The sequence below is a fragment of the Arachis stenosperma genome, chromosome 9 (genome assembly GCF_014773155.1).
Source record: "Arachis stenosperma cultivar V10309 chromosome 9, arast.V10309.gnm1.PFL2, whole genome shotgun sequence".
NCBI classification, from domain to species: Eukaryota; Viridiplantae; Streptophyta; class Magnoliopsida; order Fabales; family Fabaceae; genus Arachis; species Arachis stenosperma.
This window is the reverse complement of record NC_080385.1, coordinates 10,215,679-10,238,875: the sequence shown is the minus strand read 5'-3', so window position 1 is coordinate 10,238,875 and position 23,197 is coordinate 10,215,679. Positions and strand designations below refer to the sequence as shown.

Below are 23,197 nucleotides of genomic sequence, written 5' to 3'. Positions count from 1 at the left end.
AACGATTCCTTCCTCTGCGCCGCCACCGGAGGCCTGACACCAAGCAGCTGCTCCACCATCGCCCACGTCTCAGTGTTGTACCACCGACCAAAGTCACGAAGGCACCCCCAACAGGGTTCCCGTGTGCACGGAGGCTCAGGTGGTACGCCACGTCCTGCAGGGTGATAGTGACCTCACCCCACGGAAGATGAAACGTGTGCGTCTCCGGACACCATCGCTCCATGAGTGCTGAAATCAGGAGATTGTCAAATGTAAAGTCCCTGAGCAGCATCGTGTCACCGAATCCGGCCTCAGCCAGATACGGGACGGTGACGTCAGGTGGAGGAAGGGTATGGCTAACTCGTTGGGGACAATAAAAGGCGAGGCCTCTATGGAATGAAAAATAAATTTTTAACCTATAAATAGATAATAATACATTTTTCTACTCTACTTAAGAACAAAGTACTACTCCTACTTAGGAACATACTACCATGTGTCTACTCTATAGCTGTCTCTAACTTACTTATGTTGGTAAGCAAATCGTGATTAAATCATACAAATCTTATACAAGCAAATATTATTCTAAATTCATCATACAGTCCAACCCCTAAAACATCTTACTCAGTGCTTGTCACTACGAGACTACCCTAACAATGTCCACATACTTATATTAACTGAACATAATGCAACTAACCTCAAAGTCGGCCACCCCAATGTAATGCAAAGTCTTGTTTAGTCTGTTGATATCATCGTCGTTGCCCGCCTGGCGTGCCATCACCGTATCGAACTCAAATATGGAAAGAAACGGTTAAAAGAGAGGAAAAAGAGTTTGACTAGGTCAAAGTGGGGTCCAGAAAAAAGTTGTAAACAACTTATACTTATAGGCGCCGTTCAACCATATCACTGAAAAACATAAAACAATAAATATTTTTAAAATTATTTATTTCGGTAATTAATGTATTTATTTTATTTATTTAAATAAAAATCCCAACACAACTAAGTGGTTATTTATTGTAAAAAGATGAAGTGAAAATAAAACATGGAGCATAGCATTGGCAAAATAGGTGATAGTTTTGGGATTGACTGTTGCCTTCTTGGTCGTTTCTCGTCAAAAGATGCAGGAGTAAATACCCATAGTAGTCCCTGAAATTCACGCAATTATTCATAGTAATCCCTAAGATCCTGATTTTTCTATTTTAGTCCTCCAGATAGAGCTCCGAGCACTCAAACTAGTCCCTGACCATATTTCAGGTGATGACTCATCACCGGAGAGCTGACGTGACCTCGGATTACCACGTAGGACTTGTCCAAAACGACGTCGTTTTGGATTTGGCGCCCTTGAAAGCCAAAAACGACGCCGTATAGTCATTATTTAGTATGAAAAACAGTTTTCTCTCCCAACATAAACACTTCGTCTCTTCTTCTTCCACCCTCTGACTTTTTCTTCATCTCCCCATAAATGGCGTAGCCGTAGGATTGTATTTGCTGGGTTTACGAAAATTTGAGAGAAGAAGTCATTTGATCAGAAGTTGTTATCGCTCTTTCCTTCCCTTCTTTTATCACAAACACGAGGTTTTGATGTTGTGATCGGACTCAAGGTACCTTTCATTTTTTTTATTTTACATTTTGAATATAGTGTTAGTTGATAATAGCATTGGTCAGTGTAGTTAAAGTTCTGGAGTTTTGGTGTCATTATAGTGTTTAGGGTTTAAATTTTGATTGAGATTTATGGGATTACTGAAATACCCAAATGAAACATAAATAGAGAGATGAATGGAGGTTTGGAAAATTATGTTTTCTTGTGGTGATTATTTTTTCTTTTTTTTCTTTTATTGTTTGTGGATGACTTGTTGACTTATTCCACTGGACGTGTCTTACGCTTCAGTTGCCGGTCAAACCCTTCCATGCCATATCCTCTCACAGACACTTTTTTTTTCTCCCTTTTCCCCCTTTTTTATTACATATTTAGAAACACACTCTTCCGGTTCTTCAATCTCGCTGTCTCTCTTAACAACCCCCCCCCCCCCCCCCCCAAAAAAACACAAAAAAAAAAATCCAATGCTGTCATCTTGATTCATCTCAAATGATTAAAAGAACTCTCATCTTGATCCTCTTCTTGGTCCAAATGAAAGTGACTTTGTCTTCTACGGATCAAAGCTTCACAGCTTGCGAGCCCGTGAATTGTGGTTACGGCCCAAATATAAGCTATCCTTTCTACATCACAGGGAAACAAAAACCCTTCTGTGGGTACCCAGGTTTTGACCTCACTTGTGGCAAAAATGGCTTCCCAATTCTCGATATCATCAACACCCAACACATCATCCAACAAATCTTCTATAACAACAACTCATTCCGAGTCTCCAACCCCGTTTTTTCAACTCCAAACACTTCTCAGTGCATTCTTCCCACACAGAATCTCACCGTTGGCAAGTACAGGTTTCGTATTGCTCCCAATCAGAGGAACCTCTTCGTGTTCTATGGTTGTAACTTAACGTTGCTTCCTGAAGAGATGAAAGAACATAAAATCGGGTGTTCTGTTCATGAAAACAGAACGAGTAGTAATTTATCCGTTGTGGCATTGTATGCGGAAGACGTCACAAACGTGAGATTAGCGGAAGAGAATTGCAGAGGTGGGTGGGTGAATGCAACGGTGGAAGACGAAAAGGGAGGGAATGTTCGAGAAGCTCTTGAAGAAGGGTTTGTGATGAGTTGGAATGTAAGTAATTGCAGCACGTGCTTGAATAGTGGGGGAAGATGCGGGTTTGATACAAGCCCAGCTATATACGCTTTCAGGTGCTTCTGTCGTGATGGAGTTCATGTAGCGGAATGTAATCTTCCGCCGTCGCCACTGCCGCTACCGCCACCATCACAGCAAGGTTAGCCTGCTCCTCTTCGTCTCACTTACTAGCAAACGCTAGACCGACTTCTTCTATTATCATTTTAAGGGCTAATATTTTAGCTAATATTTAATCTGATAATTTTTTTATACTATTAAATTTAGAATATAAAATTTAATATTTAATATTTATTATTTAAAAGAGGAGTGTTAGGTGGCAGCACTTTTGTTAAATTTTAGCCAACACTTAACCATTAAAAGAAAATTGAACAATTTTATACTATTAGATGTAATTTCACACCATTAAAATATTATTGATCTGATGGCTATTTAATGGCTAAAAACTACAAAATCTGCTAATTCCCTAGACTTTCTCTACTTAAAATATTGATCAAAATTAATAAAATTTATTAATTATATAATATGTTTTATTTTTAATAAAAAAATGTACAAATCGTTAATATATATTAGTATAAATATAAAATAAGTATAACAAAATTGATATCTGGTGTAATTTATAAGATAGAAAAATTTTTAAATATATCGTCTGATATTAATTATAAAAATATATAATATATAAAATCAAAATTAATAATTAAAATTCATTGAAATATTAGTGTAACACTATATTTAAAAACTTTTTTATAAGATATTATACACCCTAAGTAAATTAGTAAAGCACTGAGAATATAGTGAAAATATTTAAGAGTGGTCAAAAATTATTTTAAAAGGTAAAAATAGTAAAACATTTTTAAAAAATAGTACAAGTTAAATGATGTGTATAGTACACATATATTTTTTAAACTTCCTATTTTTTATTTTTAAATTTTTTTTGTGTGTGTATGATTTTTTTGAATATATTTGTAGTAACTTATTCTATCAACCCTAATAATATTTGAATCAAAATTCCACTTCCAAATTTTTAACTTTAACAAGATAGTCTTTAAAGGAAAGTAAGACGCCCTTGACTCAAAAAAAAAAAATATTAAAACTTGACAAATTTCTGTTTCCTGTGAATTAGTCTATTAGTTTAAAGATTATTTTTTTCGAAATGAAAATTTTTTTATTAATTAAAACAGTGATCTATCCCTCTTACTATTGAATAACTTCAAACAGTGTAGCTTTGTGTTTGACCAAATCTGAAATGTTAATATTAAAATTAGTTAATAAAAGATAAAATTTTTATTTTAATAACATAAAAAATTATATAAATAACTATATTAAAAAATTTAGTTCAAACACTATTTTTTTTTGTTATTTTTTTAATCTTATATATGGGGATGGCACTTGGCCACTTGCATTTCGGCGCTTAGCCCAAGTGAAATTTTCAATAGTCAATCAGAATTTTAATTCGAGTTGAACCAATTCGAATAATCGGGGTGTCTAATTGAAAATGAAATTGAAAAGAAAATCAAAAAATATATAAATATAAAAAAAATTACAAAAATAATATATAATAGTAAAAAAAAAATACATAATTAAAATTATATTTGAATAAATATCAAGAACTCATTTAAATTTTACTTTACTAAAAATATTTGTTATCGTTGAATAAAATTCTTCAATCATTTATATAAGTTAAAAAAAAATAAAATTATACAAATTAAACAATTCCAAAAAATAATATAATATATAGGTTATTTGAAAATTTTATTAAAAAATATAGTATATAAGTTATTTGATTTATAACATAAAATATATATAAATAGAATAATATTTTAATAAACAGAATTAGTAATAATTTTTTTTAGAAATTAACTTAATAATAATATTAAATTCACTTATTAGAAGATAATACTAATAGAAGTTTTTTATTAAATTCATTATTAATATTATTATATTAGAAGATAATACTAGTGGAGATTATTGAATTAAGAGATTTAAAAATCTAAAAAAATTACAAGTTAAAAAAAATTTATGTGATAATAGAATGATAGACTAAATATTAATCTTTAGTTGTGATAAAATTTATAAACTTTTATATAGATAAAATAAAAAATACATAGACAGATACATAGATAAAATAGATTATTTTATCCTTTGTGAAAATCATAGAAATCTGAAATCTCTAAATAATTATACCATATATAAGCTTGTCTGAGGAACTTCATCGTATCTCTATACTCTTTAATTGTAATACTTTTAGTTAGGCCACACCATCTGTTATTTTTGCCCCACTGTAAAAGGGAAATTTTTTTTTTATATCTTTTGTTGGCACGGCGCTAAGAATGAAATTGCCACGGAAAGAAAGTACTAAGTATCTAGGTAGCCTTATATTTATGGACTAAAGGAGGCGTTCTATATACTTGTGTCGACTAAAAGTATAGGTGATTATATGTGCAGAATGTTTTGCTTTGAATATTAGAACCATTGAACTTAATTCTGTTCTGGGTCTCCCTGTTACTGTTGCAGGTAATGGCTGGACCCGGCAAAAGAAAGTCATTATTGGTAATACATCCAAAGGTTTCCTTTCATATTCTTCTTTCATGATGTTTCGTATTATATTGGCCAGAATATATAGAAATATCATCAACTCTTCACTGAATAATCGGGTGTTTATTCAATGGATAAGCAAGTGCTAAGGCTTAAGAACATTTCGCTTCTTTTGTCATGTATGAAAAATTTAAATTTTTATATCCTTTACAACACTTCTTTCTTATATTGGAAATGACATTCAAAATCAATTATCAGTTGCTTTATGCATGGCAATGGACAATGACTCTTTAATGATCTGAATATTTGTATTTTACTTTTTTACTATTGCATCCGTCCACTTGAACTACTTTTTCAATTGTTCACATTAAAGGGGTAGACCATGAAATGATTTCTGTCAATTGCAAGCAAAACATCAGAACTTTCTTAAGGAAGATTTCAGAAGTATAACAGATTACACTTATTTATTTTGCCTTTTTTCTTTCATAACAAAAGTTTATAGAAATTAAAAGCATATTAGATGTTCCTCTAATTCTTTAATTATTTGCTAATTAACAGGTGCTACAGCAGCTGCAGTAATTGCAGGATTGTTGAGTATTTGTTATTTTACCTACATGTTACCAGCATGGCAAGAAAAATACTGCTTTCTGACAAAAAGTAACCAAGATATTGAAGCTTTCTTAAAAAATTATGGCGTGTTAACTATGAAAAGATATAAATTCTCTGATGTGAAGAAAATGACCAACTCCTTCAAAGTTAAACTAGGACAAGGTGGTTTTGGTGTTGTATACAAGGGAAAGTTATCTGATGGTTCTAATGTGGCCGTCAAAATGTTGAATCCATCCAAAGGAAATGGTAAAGAGTTTATCAATGAGGTAGCTAGCATTAGTAGAACTTCTCATGTTAATGTTGTCACCCTTTTTGGTTTCTGCTTTGAAGGCCGCAAGAAAGTTCTTATTTATGAATTTATATCAAATGGTTCCCTTGACAAGTTTATTTACAGAAAGGAAGGAGTTGAAACTACTACATTGTTGAGTTGGGATAAGCTGTATCAAATTGCCAAAGGGATAGCTAAGGGGTTAGAGTACTTGCATAGAGGATGCAACACTCAAATTTTACATTTTGACATAAAGCCGCATAATATTCTTTTGGATGAAAATTTTTGTCCTAAGATATCAGATTTTGGACTAGCAAAACTTTGTCCTGGGAAGGAAAGTCTTATTTCCATGTCGGATGCTAGAGGAACAATAGGGTATATAGCTCCAGAAGTATGGAATAGACATTTCGGCAAAGCTTCTCATAAATCTGATGTTTATAGTTACGGAATGATGCTTCTTGATATAGTGGGAGGAAAGAAGAACATTAATGTAGAAGGGAGTCAAACAAGTGAGATATATTTCCCTGATTGGATATACAAAAAGCTTGAGCAAGGCACTCAATTAGGACCTGAAGATGGAGTGGTGGCAATAGAGGAAAATGAATTGGTTAAGAAAATGACGATTGTGGGTTTATGGTGTATTCAAACAATTCCAAATGATAGACCTACAATGAGTAAAGTTGTAGAAATGTTAGAAGGCAGCATAGATTCCATAAAAATGCCACCAAGACCTGCTCTGTCTTCTCCTGTAAGATCGATTGCAAAATCTTCTACTTTGTTAAATTAGTACATCTTATTATATTCAAAACTTCGTCATTGGGCACTATGCACATATTGGTTCTTGGGGGCATTCACTAAGATAAGTACTTGATCCTACTGCCTAGAGCAAGAGTGTTATTTTTCAAATTTTCACATTAAGGGCAAAGAAATAATAATAATAATAATGATAATGATAATGATAATGATAATAATTGGTTGTGCAATGCTATTATGAGTGTTACTAGTTATGCTTTTGTTTCTGCTCTTCTCACGCATTAGTTGTGATTGGTTCTAAAAAGATAACAACTAAGATTATGATTCTTGGACAAAAACAACAAATGTTTGATGGATCAATATATATAGAGAGAAGCAAAATTGTCCACAAGTCCCAACTATTTCATATCCTACATGAACCTAAGATAACACATTGCTATGATGAAAAAGAAGGAGGAGAACTTTGTTGCAGCGTGTCATCAACTTCAGTAAAAATCATCTTCATTTAATTTCTTTGACTATTCACAAATTACAATCTACTAGAATGAGACCCGCGCGATGTGCGGGACGGTAAATTAATGATAGTATATAATAAATATTAAAATTGTTATGTTTTGTAAAAATAAATTAAATATGTATAAATTGAAATTAAATTTAAAAGGTGTTTTATTTTAAATAATTTGTAGTGCAAAAGATTTAGATGTTGGAGTTATACAAAGTGACATTTTTATTTGGTGGTTTGATTTTTGCATTTGTTTTAGTTGATGAACTTAGTCATCTTATGTGACGCTCGTCCTCCTTTTTTTTGTTGGTTGTTAGAGTTGCTGCTTTCTTCTTTTTGTCGTAGGTTCTTGTGAAGACATGTTCTTTATGAATTGTTGAGTTTGATACACTTTTTATTGTGTTATTTGGTTCCATCTTTGTATGTATGTTCTTCTTCCGAAGATGTGTCTTGAATTTGTATGATTTTCTTTCTCCTTAATCTCTTAAAGGGGTGGTGTTTCAATGTCATTATTTTTCTTAAATGTCATTAGATTTGAAGCAGTTGTGCCCAATAAGTTTTTTGCGTCGCCATCAAATAGTACAAAAGTTGTTGTAACACTTTGATCTGAAACCTTTAATTGAATTCTGAACCTAAAATAAGTATTGGGTTAGCAACTAATAATTTTTTTTTTTTTTTGAAAGAAAGAGCTCAACACACATGTGGAGCATAAAGTACTAAACAAAATAAAGCAGTTGTACAACTCCTATGTCATCTCCGGCATTGTCATCAACAACATGAATTATTCACAACACCATTCTCTGGCATATGAAAAGGATTGATCCACGCAATCTGTAACCCCTTTTCCTTATTGTGAAAAATGACATCATTTCTGTGTAACCATATACTCCAAATCACTGAGAAGAAGCCAACTATCCAATACCTGCGTACCTCTTTTCTCATTCGGACATCTCTCCAACTCTGAAAATGCTGTTTCACAGTACCTGGCATAATCCACTCTTGTCCAAATGCCGATATCCAAGCACACCACACCTGCCAAGAGTGCTCACAAGTAATAAACAGATGTTGTATATTTTCATCATCTTTCTTACACAGCATGCACATAGTATCATTCTGTTGTAGGACACCCAGTCGACTAAGTCGATCCTTTGTATTGACTCGGCCCACCAAAACAAACCAGGAGAATAGTTCCACTCGTGGCGGGACTAGGCCTTTCCAAATGTCTTTTGTGTACCTGTAGTTTAGAAGCTCCTCGTCCATAGTCTCTTCCTGCAAAACCTGCACAAATGAGTTAGTTGTATAAACGCCTTCCTTGTGAAACCTCCACACCACTCTATCTTGCACATCTGCTATCAATCTAACAGATTGCAGGACAAGTAGCAGCTGGTCCAGTGCATTCGTCTCCCAATGTCGGAGCTCTCTTCTCCATTGGAAGTGCCACACCCACTCTATCCCATCCCAGAACCCACATTCCCCAATTACTGATCCTTTTTGGTTTGAAATCAAGAAGAGTCTCGAAAAGTTATCTTTCAGCTTTCCCACTTGGAGCCATTTATCTTCCCAAAATCTGGTAGCCCTACTATCTCCTACTTCCATAGCAAGCCCATCAATCATCTTCTGCCTGACCTGTTGTTCCTTTATTTGCACTTGACATATGTCCCTCCATGGTCCTCCCCTCTTTGGCAATATCTGAGTGGACAGCAGGTGATTTGGGTTCAAACTATTGCAAGAGCATACAATCCTCTTCCATAGGGGACAATCCTCCTTCGAGAATCGCCACCACCATTTAAACAATAAAGCCGTATTCCGAACCACCGCATCACCCACCCCCAATCCTCCTAACTTCCTTGGTGCCTGAACCATCTCCCATTTCACTAGTGCCATACCAGGTCGTCCATCATCCTTTCCCCAAAAGAATTTCCTCTGTAGTGAGATAATTCTCCGTGCAACCGCATTTGGCATCTTGTACAAACTCAGGTAATAAATAGGCAAGCTGTTGATAACTGACTTGATGAGTACTAGCTTTCCAGCCTTGCTAAGAACCTTCGCCTTCCACAAGTTGAGCTTCTCTTCCACCTTTTCTATCACCGGCTTCCAAGTTTTTACCAACCTCGGATTCGCACCTAGACTAATCCCAAGGTACCGAACCGGCAATGCTGTCTCCTGACATCCTAGAATCTGACACATGTGGCTGACCCATTCCTGGCTGCAGTTAACTGGTATCAAGTTAGACTTCTCGAAGTTGATGCTCAACCCAGACATCATTTCAAAACACCTTAATAGCCTCTTATAGTTCCTTATAGTTTCCTCTTCTGGCGGACAGAATAAAATAGTGTCATCAGCAAACTGTAGGTGTGATAGCTCTATTTTATCCCTACCAACTAACAGAGGAGATATCCGATTGTTCCTAACCGCCTCCCCAATCATCCTGTTCAGCACGTCCACCACCAGTACAAACAAACATGGCGATAAAGGGTCTCCTTGACGTAGCCCCCTCTCCATTTTGAATGGTTTCGACGGTGATCCATTAATTAGAATAGATACTGATGCCGATGTAACACACTCCCTCACCCACGTCCTCCATGTTCTTCCGAAGCCCATCTTCTCAAGTACAATGTCAACAAAGCCCCATTTTACTCTGTCATATGCTTTTTGGAAGTCCAGTTTAATAATCGCTGACGCCTTTCTCTTCAGTTTTAACCATTGCACAGTTTCGCATGCTATTAGAGCTCCATCATGTATCTTCCTCCCCTTTACAAAGGCACTCTGGGATTCCCCAACTAAACCTGGCATTACATCCCTCATTCTCCTTGACAATATTTTAGAAATAACTTTGTAGACACACCCAACCATACTGATAGGTCTCAGGTCTTTTATCTCCTTAGCCCCAATAAATTTCGGAGCCAACGCTACCCATGTCACATTAGCATCTGTTGGCAAGCTTGCAGTCTCAAAGAAATTCAACACGGCCGCAGTGAACTCCCTTCCAATCTCATCCCAACACCTTTTTATAAAATTCATATTATATCCGTCACTCCCCGGCGCCTTAGAAGATTCACAGTCCCATACTGCCTCTTTCACTTCTTCTACTGATGGGAGCGCCTCCAAGGCTTCTGCTTCTTCTCTCTCCAGACGATTAACCAATCCATCCCTAAAAGTCACCTTTGGGGACGCTTACTGGTGGTACAGCTGCTTATAAAAGTCCCGGATGGCAATCTTGATTCTTGCTTGATTCCTCACTAGCCTCCCATTGATCACCAAAGCCTCAATTCGGTTATTTCTTCTCCTCGCCGAGGCAATATTATGGAAGTACCTTGTGTTTCTATCCATCTCAGTAGCATATCTAGATCTTGACATTTGCTTCCAGTGCATATCCTGCCTTACATACCACTTCTCACAGCACCTCACTAAGGCCCTCCTCCTTGCCTCTATTGTAGCATCGTATCTTCCACTACTAACCATATCATCCGCCTTGCGTATTTCTTCCTTAAACCTCTTTATCCGCTCAGTCATATCCCCAAAATGCCGCTTATGCCATAGGCGTAGAGGTTCTGATAGTGCTTTCATCTTTTCCAGGAATTGTACATTGCCTAGTCCCCTCCATTCCTCCTTCACCATTCTCAAGAAACCTTCATGCGTGAACCAGGAGTCCAGACTACGGAACGGTCTTGGACCATCAAACCTTCTGATGTCTTCCATGATCAATGGGCAGTGATCCGACAAACCTCTAGACCCGCTTCTCAAACGCATCTCCGGGTACTTATCAAGCCATTCTACAGAAACCAAGCTCCTGTCAATACGGCTGCACGACTGTCCCCTAAACCATGTATACTTACAATCATTAAGTTCCAAATCGACCAACTCCATATCATTTACCCATGTTCTAAATTCTGTCACGGACGCTGGTAAAGTAACAGCTCCTTTTCTTTCCTCCAAGAGCAAAATTTCATTAAAGTCCCCTAGAAAACAAACCGGTACCTGACACAATCCTGCAATATAACTTAGCTCCTCCCACATAGAGATTTTCTCAGCTCTCTCATGTGGTCCATACACCAAACAGATAGCACAATGAAAATTATCTTTTACTACAAGTCCTTCTAAACATAACCATCTATCTCCTTTATAACAATTATACAGTTTAAAGGCTGGTTCATTCCATATTAGCAACAGTCCACCAGAAGACCCACTGGAACCTACGAACTCCCAACATGCTCTGTCACTTCCCCAGATATGAGCAACATCAAATTTAGTCATGACCTCCTTTTTTGTTTCTATCAGACCCAACATTTCTAGCTTAAATTTATTTTTAAAATTCTTTAACATACTAGCTTTTGCAGTACCTCCCAACCCCCTTATATTCCAAGAGCTAAAAATCATTTTGCCAAGACATTACACACCTGTTTACGGTTTTTTGGCCGGCTTCTTCGAGCTTTTTCTTTTTGCTTGGCCTGTCGTCGTTTCAACGCCATGATTTCGTTCTGCTCTTGCAAGATTGCCATGATATCTTCTTCATCACTGCACTGCGCACCTGACTCTACAGCTAATTTCCATGCCTCTTTGTTCTCTGCCATCTCTTCATCCCAAGTAAGTTTGTGCTCTTTGCTGTCTAAACTTCCTGCCTCTGAACCAGAATCTGCGTCATTCTCATGTTCTTCTTCTCTTCCTTTACCTTTACTCTCAGCAGTAGCATCCACCAAGACCTCCCCTTCCTTCAATCTGGAACCTATATCTCCTCTAAGTTGACTTTGTACCTCTGGATAGTTTCTTCGGGGTTTGACAACATCAATTCTGTTTCCCCCGTTTCGTGCTGTTCTCGTCCTTGGGACAGCTTCAGGTGCTGCGTTCAACACCGCTTCCTTTCCCTTGAGTCGCCGGTCACTGCTGGCATAGGTAACCTCCTCGATAGTGGGCCTCTCTACACCAGTCCGTCGGTCCTCCTTCTCCCGCGCTTCGGTCTCTTGGTCGCCGCTTCTCCTTCGCCCGCCTTCATCAGCCATTCCCGATTTCCCCGCCGCGCCCTCCATATCACCAGCAACACTGCGCTGAACTGGTGGCTTCCTCCCATGCCCGGTCGGTCTTTCACTCAGCTCACTTGCCTTCGACGCGCTCTGTTGTCCGGCGTCGCTCCTGTTCGGCCAGCCTACTTCTTCTCCCAGCTGCGCCGTGCTTACCCTAGGTACTCTCGTGGATTCTTCTTTGTTTCGGGCAAGCATTTCTCCCGGGTCAGACCCAGCCAGTTTTGGATACCCACCCGCTGGCCCGCATCTGCTGTCCATCACCATCAGTCCATCATCTTGTCTCTTCTCAGCCATAGTGGGCCTTTTTTCGTCCAGCCCTTTTTCTTTTCTTCCAGATCTGTTGTCAATCACCATCAGCCCATCATCTTGTTTTTTCTTAGCTATATTGGGCCTTCTTTCTTCCAGCCTATTATCCTTTCTTACATTTTCAAACGTATGGCACTCATAACCTTCATAATAATTGGAAACCGTTTCTTCCGAATCCTTACTTTCACACGATCCCTTAGAATCCGCCCGCCCATTTAATTCTCCTTGATTTCCGTTTATAGATAATCTGTTTGAAATTTTGTAATGCCATTCATTTAAAATGATACTTGAATTTACCACCCTGTCCCTCCCCTGTTCGTCTTCCCTATTGGTCAACCGTTGTCTGCACTACCGCCGGATCCCATGTCACCACCATTGGTTCACGCTGTATGTCTTCTTCGTTTGTCATGTGCCGAACACTTGCCTCCTCTTTTTCTTTCCGAAAGCACTCTTCCCGATACACCTCTCCACCCACTTCTCGTACAAGGACGTCAAATCCACTTGTTCCTATTGTAACATGAATCCATTCATTGATCATATCAAAGGTGCTTGTATCGATGAGGACTCTACCCGCACTGAACAAAATACCTGATTCCGTCAGTTTATCACATTTCACTACTTCTCCCCATTACTCTCCTATTTTATGAAAAGTGTTTCTTGACCATGCATGTATTGGAACTCCATAACATTCTAGCCACACCCTTCTCGACTCGCTTTTCTCGGTCTCATCCCATCTCCATACCATATAGAACATTTTTAATAATTCGTTCATTCGAAATGTGTAAGCTTCTTCAGCTCTAAGCACCGAATCGAACGTTATCATTGCTTTATATGCCCCCAATTCCCTTACCTGTGTCACGCCGGGCCAATCCCTATGAATCTTCTGCTGTAGTGAATTAAAATCAATCGCCTTCTTTGTGCCGCCTACAATACTTCTCTGTAACCAAACCACATTCTCACTCGATATCGGCACTTCTATCTTCTTTGTACATCCATTACTACTTTGACCTTTTATGGGTTCATCTGATATCTGTCTCACCATTTTACCGTCAACCGCTCCCACCCTATGCACCCGTGTATTGTGGCTTCCAGCATCATTTCTGGTGATCACTTTCAGTCGGTTCTCAGTCGTATTTTGCACTGTAGCTCCTCTTCTATATTTCGCTTCTCCTACAAACAGCTTTCGTCCTCTCACCACCATGCTGTTCATGTCTGCAATAGCCTTCAAAGCGCCTCCCTTTGTGGTGTACCATATAAAGGCAAACAGATATATATGGCCATTTTTATTCTTACGCGACAGATATATGTCAATGATTCTTCCTGTCCATTTGAACATATCGAACAGTTCTCTTCTTGATATGTCTTCCGGCAGATTGTCGACAAAGACGGAGAAAGAATCAAGCTCCAAGCGTTGATACTCTTCTTTGTTCCAAACCCTAGGATCTTTACCCCCCCGTGTGTTTCCCCATCTCCCAGACTCTCGAATCCTCTCTCTCTCTCTCATCTCTCTCTGTTCTTTTTTAACAAAATCATTGTTATCAGGATATATTTGATAGATGAGATTATGAAAAGTATATAGAGTTATTTTATTGTTGGATATTGTAGTGTTTGATTACATGTGCCACAAATGTAGTTGTTTCTTTTTTTATATGCTTTCTTCTGACACTTTTTACATTTAACATATAGTTCCATCCTAATTTGTCATCAATTTCGTTTATAGTTGCTAAAATTGTGAAGATCTTTTTCTATTCCAATATTCAATTTATGTTATTATTAGGTATATGGTATTTGAGTAAGTATGAATGTATGATGCATGTTGTGATTTTTTTTGTCATACCTAATCATCAGATTCTCATTGCATGGCCATTAGATTTTGGATAGTTATTCAATTTCTAATCGTTCTGCTCTGAAAGAATGATGCTCTATTAAGTAAGTTTGAAATGTGCAATTCGAAAATAAATTTTTTGTGCTAAATTTGATGTTATGTGAAGGAATAGTGATAAGAGACTTATATATGTAGTTTAAATGGTATGGAATTTAAATACTTATGACATTTGTAATATGGATATTTATTACCTTTGGTGAGTTATTTATAAAAATTAATAAATTAATTGTTACAGTTATAAATTTATTGTATTGTTTATAACGGTAAGATATAATAAATATAGGAATATGAATTCAATGTATTTGTAGGTTACAAATTTATTGGATTCTATTTTTTAGTTTTTTATTTGTATATTTTATTTTTTTGCTGATTTGGAAATAATAGTTGATTTGACAAGAATTGAGTGGTTGATTCTAAAGTTGTGTCAAATAAGCAATATTGCTGACATGACATTAGTAGGAAGAAAGAAATATCTCAAAAGTAATGTGGTGCATGCTTATGTATCTATTTTTATATATTAAGAATAGATTGAATTTTCCCCAATCCAATTAGGTATTATAAAATAAAGTAAATTAAATCTTGTTAGATACATTGCTAGTAATTGGATTGGAGATATAAAAATAACTAATAAAAAAAGTACATTAAAATTTAAATTTTATTTTGATTATAGTATAATTTTTTTGTTGTAAAAAAACCATTAGTAGTAGTAGTTCTCTCTACAACAAAAGTAGAATATACAGTAATAGTGTTGTGCAACACAAACAATATGGTTGAGAAGAGGTTTTGGAGAATTAAACGAGAAATAGAATACCCCCATAATAATATTTTGTGATAACAAATTAGTTATTATAAAGTGCAAAAATCTAATATTTTATAGAAGGTTGAAGCATATTAATATATGATTTCACAAAATTAAAGAATTAATAAATGAGAAAGAAATATTGATTGAATATTATCCAATTTAAGAATAAATTGCAGATATTTTACAAAACCATGAAAGTTGAACTATTTACAAATTTAAAAAATCTTGAAATACTTAATTCTATGAATTTGATTCAAGAGAGTGACAATGTTAACAAACTAAATCAAATTTGAGTTGAAGTCATCACTACCTCGAAGAATTTTAAATTAATCAAACTTCTACCAATAGGAATTAAAAATTAAGGACCTTTGATCAGTCATAGGTATTGCTTAGTTATTAACACAAGCCTATAAATTACTACAAATTAGACCTTATAAACTTTTAGACTTATTGATATGATTTACTTATGATCAATTTGCAGCAATAAAATTCTCAAAATAGCAAAACTTATGCTATATGTTATTTGAAAACAATATTGAAGGGATACGAGTACCTTGCAATTGGTCGTCTAACACTTAGGAGTATTCGCGGTGTGGTTTGGATTGGTTTTGAATAAAAATTCATTCAATCTAAATACTAATTTTACTTATAGTGTGGTTTGAATATGTGGTTGAGTAAATTAAAAAAATTAAATGTATGTAACAAGTCTTAACATTAAATTTTAAATAACCAACAATGACATAACAACTCTAAAAAATATCTTGAAAAACCAACAATAACATAACAATAGAAATAAAATTATAAATTAGTTAAAATAAATAAATAAATAAATCTCATTTTGAACCTAAAATATTTATTAAATAATAATAATACATGAATAATATAAAAATGTATAACAAATTGAACATATTATAAGTAAAATTATAAATACAATAATAAAACAACAATATTATAGCACATTGTACTGTTTATATTGGACTGATTGGTTTTGATAAATAGATCCGAAATCCAATTCGATCCATGTGTTTTGCAAAAAATAGAATCCAATCAAATCCAAATTAGTGCAGTTTTAATCAATTTTTGGTTTGGATTGGATTAGATAAATAGTATAACTTGGATTGATTTATATTTGAACACTTCTACTAACACCAGAGAAGACTTTAAGATTCACATCATAATCAGAGTCGTCATTATCATCCTTAGTTTCTTCTTGTTTTTCTTCCTTCTTGTCTTCCATATCTTTCAACTCCTCTTCTTCTTTAGAAAAGAGAGAAGATGAATTTGTAATGAAAGGACGTGATGACGATGCCTTCTTTTTGTTCCTTTTCTTGAGATTTTCAATAATTCTTGATTTTATGCTTCAAAAACACAGAAACTCACTCAAAGTTATTTAATTAAATATGACTACTCACATGAAGTTATTTTCGTGTAAAAATAATAATAATAAATTATTAGATAGTTACTCAATTAATATTTCTTAAACCACTGAATTGAAATATATTTGATATATACTGGCTTCTTTTTTAATCATACCTGGCATCAAACTCATAACGTAATCACACACATGTTTGAGGCTCTCCAAAGTCTCCCAAATGTTTGATAGGTCCTCCCATCTGGTTCTATTTATATTTTACCACATACACATATGAAATATTCATTTGATAATGTGAGTCATCAAAAGCAATAAACAATAACAATCTAAGTAGAGAAAAGAAAAAAATAGGTCTTGACCTTTTATCCTGTGGATATTTAAGTCCTTGAAGATTAAAAAATACATTTAAATTCCTGACTTTCTCAAAATCTGGACACCTGGATCTCTCCGTTCATCTGGATTTGCAAAACGTAACAGACACGTTTGATGTGGATACCATTCTGTAGATGTAGCCGTTACAGTGTCCTACGTGGATGGTAAAAAAGGTAACGGGACAAAAAAAGTCCCAATGCTCAAATAACGTCGTTTGAGCCATCACTCTTTCCGAAGCTTGTTCCTTTAGTTTTCTATATTCCTTATGAACTTTAAAGTAGTACTATTCCAGAAAGAGAAATCGCAGCAAAAGGTAACAAAACCCCAAGAATTCTAACTAGAAACTCTCCCAAGATTCTCCCAAATGAGTTCTCAAAAACAAAAATAGGAACCAATTTCACCAACCCTAACTCAGAAACTGAGGAAATGAAAATCAAGAACAGGGTAGAAGGCACAACAGTAACTCAGAAAGAAATGTAGAATCAACTTTAATCCCTAACTACTAACACTATTGGAGTAGCTATGGGATTTGCTAAAGACGAAGTTTAGAAGGCGTCCTCATTGTTCTCAATTCCTGAATGGCGTCCTTGTCGAAGGAAGAAGGAGTAGACAAGGTGCGGCTCGCTGTTTGTGGAAAGAAAAGGCATCACGTTCTTGGAGTCTTCGATAAAGTAGAGCCAACGGAGGCGTCTTCTCATCGCAGGAGAGGTGGCGGCAATGAGCTTGAAAGATGGTAGCGGCAATGTTGAGAGAGAATACTGTGGGTTGCGGTTGTAAGGAAGACGGCTGCGACAATGTGAGGAACCATGGGTTGAGAGGGAGAGTGAGTGATGAGAGTGCCATGTTGTTTGGGGGTTTAGGGACTTTAGAGTTTTTTGTTTGTTTCGATAAAGAGGGGAAGTAAATTAAACAAGAAGCTTGGGCAGACTTTTTTTAGGGAGAATGTACGAGTTTGACTTTTGATCTTTCTGTAGGATTTTTGGTCTTGTGCTCAAAAGTTTAAGGCTATATAGATAATACATATAATAACCAAAGGGACAAGCTTCAGAGGGGATAATGAGTAAAACGACAGTTCAGAGCTCCAGTATCTAGGGACTTTTTTGTCCTTAAACTTTGTCCTAAACCATCCACGTCATACATCATAACAGCCACGTCTGCAGAATGGCATTCACATCAGACTTTTCTGTTATATTTCACAGCACTAGATGGACGGAAGGATTCATGTGTCCAGGTTTTGAAAAGGTCAAGGACTTAAGTATATTTTTTAATCTTCAAAGACTTAAATGTTTGCGGGACAAAAAGTCAAAAACTTATTTATTCTTTACTCATATAAGTAAAATAAAATAGAAGAAAAGAGCATTAATAACAACAACAACAACAACAACAACAACAACAACAACAACAACAACAACAACAACAACAACAATAATAATAATAATAATAATAATAATAATACCATTTGAGCATGTACTGTGGCTTACCCTGTATATGACATTTCCATATTCAAAAATTTTAATTAGATCATGATAAATCAATAGATAACAATAACATACACCATAGTAATGAAGAATAATATATTAATATATAACAAATTAAAATAATAGAATAAAAAACTGTATCCATAGTCATCATCAAATTCATTATTCTAAAAAAGGTGACAAAGTCTCCAATTAGTCACACATACTATTTTCAATAAAAAAATTTTCGACGAACACAAAAAAAATATAATTAGCAAAAAAAAAAACCTTAATCAGTAATCTCATACACACAAATATACGATATTTCAAGTATTTTTTTTACAGAATAATTAACTTAGCTTTTAGGAATAATTAAACATTCAACAATAGAATAAACAAATTTGTTATGATATTATAATTAATTTTTTTACAACAATATCTAAACAATTTCATTCTATGAACATCCAATATATATTCTTATATGACAGATAACTGATAAATAATTTTTTATATTTTCACATAACATATTTGATTTTCGATATATTAGGATATTGTAATAAGATGAAAGGAATATGCATATACCCTATGAATTCTCTTACAGCGTACGGAGTGGACTTTGTAATGCGATCATCATTATCTTTTTTTGGTGACATTGTTGATTGTTCTCACTCACTTTTGACTCTTAAGTATAACACGACTCACCAATAATGTATGAAGACACCCTTTTAACGCGTGGATTTTTACCATTTAATAAGGTTAACATCTAATGCATTTTCCAAATTCGGTAATATTTATGTATAAATAGTATTTTAATAAACGCGTATCTTTTCTCGTTTGTCATTTGGAAATTTTTTTAAATGTATTTTTCTACCGTCTGAGTTTTAGATATGCATAGATGCTAAATATGAAAAGATATATTTTTCTTATTAATTTACAAAAATCTTAAAATAATTTATCAAATAATACATCGCTTAATAGGAAAAAATGTGTCCGAATTTATTTTCCTGTTATTATGTTCCACATGTAACTGGATCATTCTCACAAGCTTTGAATATAACACTACAAAAAAAATGCTGAGTATCATCAGATTCACTAGTGGAATAATGAAAATAATTCGCCGGTAAATTGGTTACCGTAGGATTTTGGGTCAGATACAATCTACGGCATAAACCACGTCGGAAATTGATTACCGATGGATTTATTTTTTCAACAGTAATTTGTAGCAAAATTAGCATTGGAATATGATGTTAAGGTTACAAAAATCTGATATCAGTTAACGTCGAAAATTATTTGATAGTAAATTTGGCGCTTGATATTGTAACTTTGCACTGAGTTACCATTGAAAAAATTCAATGGTAAATTCGACAGTGGCTTTATTTTTTATTACATTGGATGATCATTACCGTCGAGTAATTCTGACGGTAAATTTGACTGTAAGTTTAATTTTTTTTAAAACTTATAATGGACCCTAGTAGTTAATAATTGATAATTAACTCCTAATTAGTAAAGAATAAATTAGTAATTTGTCTGAAAACAATGATTTATATATGATGTGAAATATCAAATATATAGAATAAAAACACAAAGGAATAAGATACTTTTAAACTAATCAAAACAAAGCCCTAATGACTATGGTGCTTGATAGTCATCGTTGTCATAATCAAAACAAAGCATGCTCGTAACACGTCAACCTACCGTCATCCCTACCTAAAACATTGTAATTATATTACAATCTAATCAAAGTTTGATAAAGAAATACATAAGATCGAACTACAGCTAGCACGCGTTATAATTATATGATCTTACTAAATAAAGTATAAACATACAACAAGCTAGTTAAGATATATTTTGGTTAACCTTATTCAGATTCATCATCATCTTCTTCCTTTGGTTCATCATCCTCCTCTTCCGAGGTAATTTTCTGATCAACAAACTCGTCTTCTTCTTCTACATCTTTACCCATCCCTCTTAGCTTCTTCTTGAACATCGTTGTCCTCTAGTGGTAGTGCCTTATCATCTACCCTGAGGTCAATGATGTCATTATCCATAACAGCCGACCTAAGGGTGATTGGATCACTAGTATCAACCACCATCTTCGAAGGAGTTGGGTCATCAATTTGGTAAGGTTCCTGACCCTTTGTCCCATTAGACTCGATGCAACCCCTCAACTTAGTCTTAACCGCAACCACCCAACTAGACTTGTATGACCTTGGATAAGTTAAATAGTATACTTGTCGTGCATTTTAAGATAGAATAAAAGGATCATAGTGCCTATATTTTCTGGTCACATTTAATTCAGTGATATTGTAGTCCTTGTGCTTTCATATTCCTAGTCGCGAACTTGGATCATACCATTCACATTTAAACATGCACACATTGTACGTAGTTCGACAAAGATACTCTAATTGAATGATATTGTGCAACAGACCATACCAACAAGAATCCGTACTACTTGCTTCTCCACGAATTCAGACTCCGGTACTATCTGCTTTATTTCTCACCGATATCCATTAACATTAAATATTAGGTATCTTGTGCCCTTATTCATTGGGCCCAACTAAGTGCAACTCCGTCCCATTCTCTTGTGCACTAAAAGTATTGGTGATGCAGAATGTTTTGCTTTGAATCTTGGAACCATTGAACATTAGTTCTGCTCTTGGTCTCACGATTATAGCTGCAGGTAATCACTGGACCAGACTAAAGAAAGTCAGTCTTGGTAATACATCCAAAGGTTTCCTTTCATATTTTTCTTTTATGAGAGTTTCGTATTATATTGGCCAGAATATTCAGAAACCATCAACTCTTCTTGAATAGTAAACAAGTGTTAAGGCTGAAGAACATTTCTCTTCTTTTCTCAAGTATAAAAAATCTAAATTTTATATCCTTTACAATAATTTTATGCATGGCAACAGACATGACTCTTTAGTGATCTAACCATCTATATCTAACTCTTTTACTCTTTTACTATGGGCATCTGTCCACTTTAGCTACTTTTTCAATTATTCACATTAAAAGGGGTAGACCATGAAAAGGTTTCTGTCAATTTAAAGCCAAATATCATAACTTTCTTAAGGAAGATCCCAGAAGTATAATAGATTACACTTATTTATTTTGGTTTTTCTTTCAAAACAAAAGTTTATAGAATTAAAAGCATATTAGATGTTCTTCTAATTCTTTTTTGCTAATTAACCGGTGCTGTAACAGCTGCAATAATTGCAGGATTGTTGAGTATTTGTTACATTACATAAAAGTTACCAAGATGGTGAGAAAAATACTGCTTTCTGATAGAAGGTAATCAAGATATTGAAACTTTCTTTAAAAATCATGGTGTGTTAACTATAAAAGGATATAAATTCTCTAATGTGAAGAAATTGATCAACTCTTTCAATGTTAAACTAGGACAAAGTGGTTTTGGTGTTGTATACAAGGGAAAGTTATCCGATGGTTCTAATGTGGCAGTCAAAATGTTGAATCCATTCAAAGAAAATGGTAAAATATTTATCAATGAGGAAGCTAGCATTAATAGAACTTCTCATGTTAATGTTGTCACCCTTTTTAGATTCTGCTTTGATGGCCGCAAGAAAGTTCCTATTTATGAATTTATATTAAATGGTTCCCTTGACAAATTTATTTACAGAAAGGAAGGAGTTGAAACTACTACATTGTTGAGTTGGGATAAGCTGTATCAAATTGCTAATCAAGGGATAGTTTGGGGGTTAGAGTACTTGCATAGAGGATGTGACACTCAAATTTTACATTTTGACATAAAGCCGCATAATATTCTTTTGGATGAAAATTTTTGTTCTACGATATCAGATTTTGAACTAGAAAAACTTTATGCCGGGAACGAAAGTCTTATTTCCATGTCAAATGCTAGAGGAACAATAGGGTATATAGCTTCAGAAGTGTGGAGTAGACATTTCGGCAACCCTTATCATAAATCTGACGTTTATAGTTACGGAATGATGCTTCTTGATATTGTGGGAGGAAAGAAGAACATTAATTTAGAAGGGAGTCAAACAAGTGAGATATTTTCCCTGATTGGATATACAAAAGGCTTGAGCAAGGCACTTAGTTAGGGCCTAAAGATGGAGAGGTGGCAATAGAAGAAAATGAATTGGTTAAGAAAATGATGATTGTTGGTTTATGGTGTATTCAAACTTGAGTTGAAGTCATCACTACCTCTAAGAATTTTAAATTAATCAAGCTTCTACTACCAATAAGAATTAAAAATTAAAAATTAAAGATCTTTGACCAATCATAGATATTGCTTAGTCATTAACACAAGCCTATAAATTACTACAAAAGTAGACCTTATAAACTTTTAGACTTATAGATATGATTTACTTATGACCAATTTGCAGCAATAAAATTCTCAAAATAGCAAACCTTATGCTATATATTATTTGAAAACAAAATTGAAGGGATCGGAGTGCCTTGCAAATGGTCGTCTAACACTTAGGGGTATTCGTGGTGCGGTTTAGATTGACTTTGAATAAAAAAATCATCCGATCTGAATACTAATTTTACTTACAGTGTAATTTGGATTGGATGATATTTTTTAAAGAATTCGATCCAACCCAACCAATTTCAAGTGGTTTGGAT

At 34.8% G+C, this 23,197-nt stretch overlaps 3 protein-coding genes across 3 annotated transcripts; 2 read left to right on the top strand and 1 right to left on the bottom strand.

Moving 5' to 3' along the window:
* Positions 1 to 2,065: 2,065 nt before the first annotated feature.
* On the top strand, positions 2,066 to 7,038 carry LOC130951419 (LEAF RUST 10 DISEASE-RESISTANCE LOCUS RECEPTOR-LIKE PROTEIN KINASE-like 2.7). Its single transcript, XM_057880067.1, has 3 exons — positions 2,066 to 2,855; positions 5,228 to 5,263; positions 5,807 to 7,038. Exons 1-3 carry the CDS (start codon positions 2,105 to 2,107, stop codon positions 6,910 to 6,912), a joined length of 1,893 nt encoding a protein of 630 aa, XP_057736050.1. The 5' UTR covers positions 2,066 to 2,104; the 3' UTR covers positions 6,913 to 7,038.
* A 1,207-nt stretch (positions 7,039 to 8,245) lies between these two features.
* On the bottom strand, positions 8,246 to 11,634 carry LOC130949032 (uncharacterized). Its single transcript, XM_057877869.1, has 3 exons — positions 10,694 to 11,634; positions 8,472 to 10,531; positions 8,246 to 8,412 (listed from the first exon to the last, which is right to left on the bottom strand). Exons 1-3 carry the CDS (start codon positions 11,632 to 11,634, stop codon positions 8,246 to 8,248), a joined length of 3,168 nt encoding a protein of 1,055 aa, XP_057733852.1.
* A 6,079-nt stretch (positions 11,635 to 17,713) lies between these two features.
* LOC130949031 (LEAF RUST 10 DISEASE-RESISTANCE LOCUS RECEPTOR-LIKE PROTEIN KINASE-like 2.4) lies at positions 17,714 to 22,671 on the top strand. The gene is made up of 3 exons (XM_057877868.1): positions 17,714 to 17,868; positions 21,797 to 21,854; positions 21,961 to 22,671. Exons 1-3 carry the CDS (start codon positions 17,714 to 17,716, stop codon positions 22,669 to 22,671), a joined length of 924 nt encoding a protein of 307 aa, XP_057733851.1.
* Positions 22,672 to 23,197: the final 526 nt, after the last annotated feature.

What these genes read in the sequence shown, in the direction of transcription:
- LOC130951419 (XM_057880067.1), top strand. Translation starts at nt 2,105, where the DNA reads ATGAAAGTGACTTTGTCTTCTACGGATCAAAGCTTCACAGCTTGCGAG. An exon ending in ACCGCCACCATCACAGCAAG is followed by an intron (nt 2,856 to 5,227) that starts GTTAGCCTGCTC and finishes TTACTGTTGCAG; the next exon opens with GTAATGGCTGGACCCGGCAA. An exon ending in GCAAAAGAAAGTCATTATTG is followed by an intron (nt 5,264 to 5,806) that starts GTAATACATCCA and finishes GCTAATTAACAG; the next exon opens with GTGCTACAGCAGCTGCAGTA.
- LOC130949032 (XM_057877869.1), bottom strand. Translation starts at nt 11,634, where the DNA reads ATGACTAAATTTGATGTTGCTCATATCTGGGGAAGTGACAGAGCATGT. An exon ending in GAGATGGATAGAAACACAAG is followed by an intron (nt 10,532 to 10,693) that starts GTACTTCCATAA and finishes GGTGACTTTTAG; the next exon opens with GGATGGATTGGTTAATCGTC. An exon ending in TGATACTATGTGCATGCTGT is followed by an intron (nt 8,413 to 8,471) that starts GTAAGAAAGATG and finishes CACTCTTGGCAG; the next exon opens with GTGTGGTGTGCTTGGATATC.
- LOC130949031 (XM_057877868.1), top strand. Translation starts at nt 17,714, where the DNA reads ATGGCGTCCTTGTCGAAGGAAGAAGGAGTAGACAAGGTGCGGCTCGCT. An exon ending in GGCAATGAGCTTGAAAGATG is followed by an intron (nt 17,869 to 21,796) that starts GTAGCGGCAATG and finishes GTGCTGTAACAG; the next exon opens with CTGCAATAATTGCAGGATTG. An exon ending in ACATAAAAGTTACCAAGATG is followed by an intron (nt 21,855 to 21,960) that starts GTGAGAAAAATA and finishes TCTAATGTGAAG; the next exon opens with AAATTGATCAACTCTTTCAA.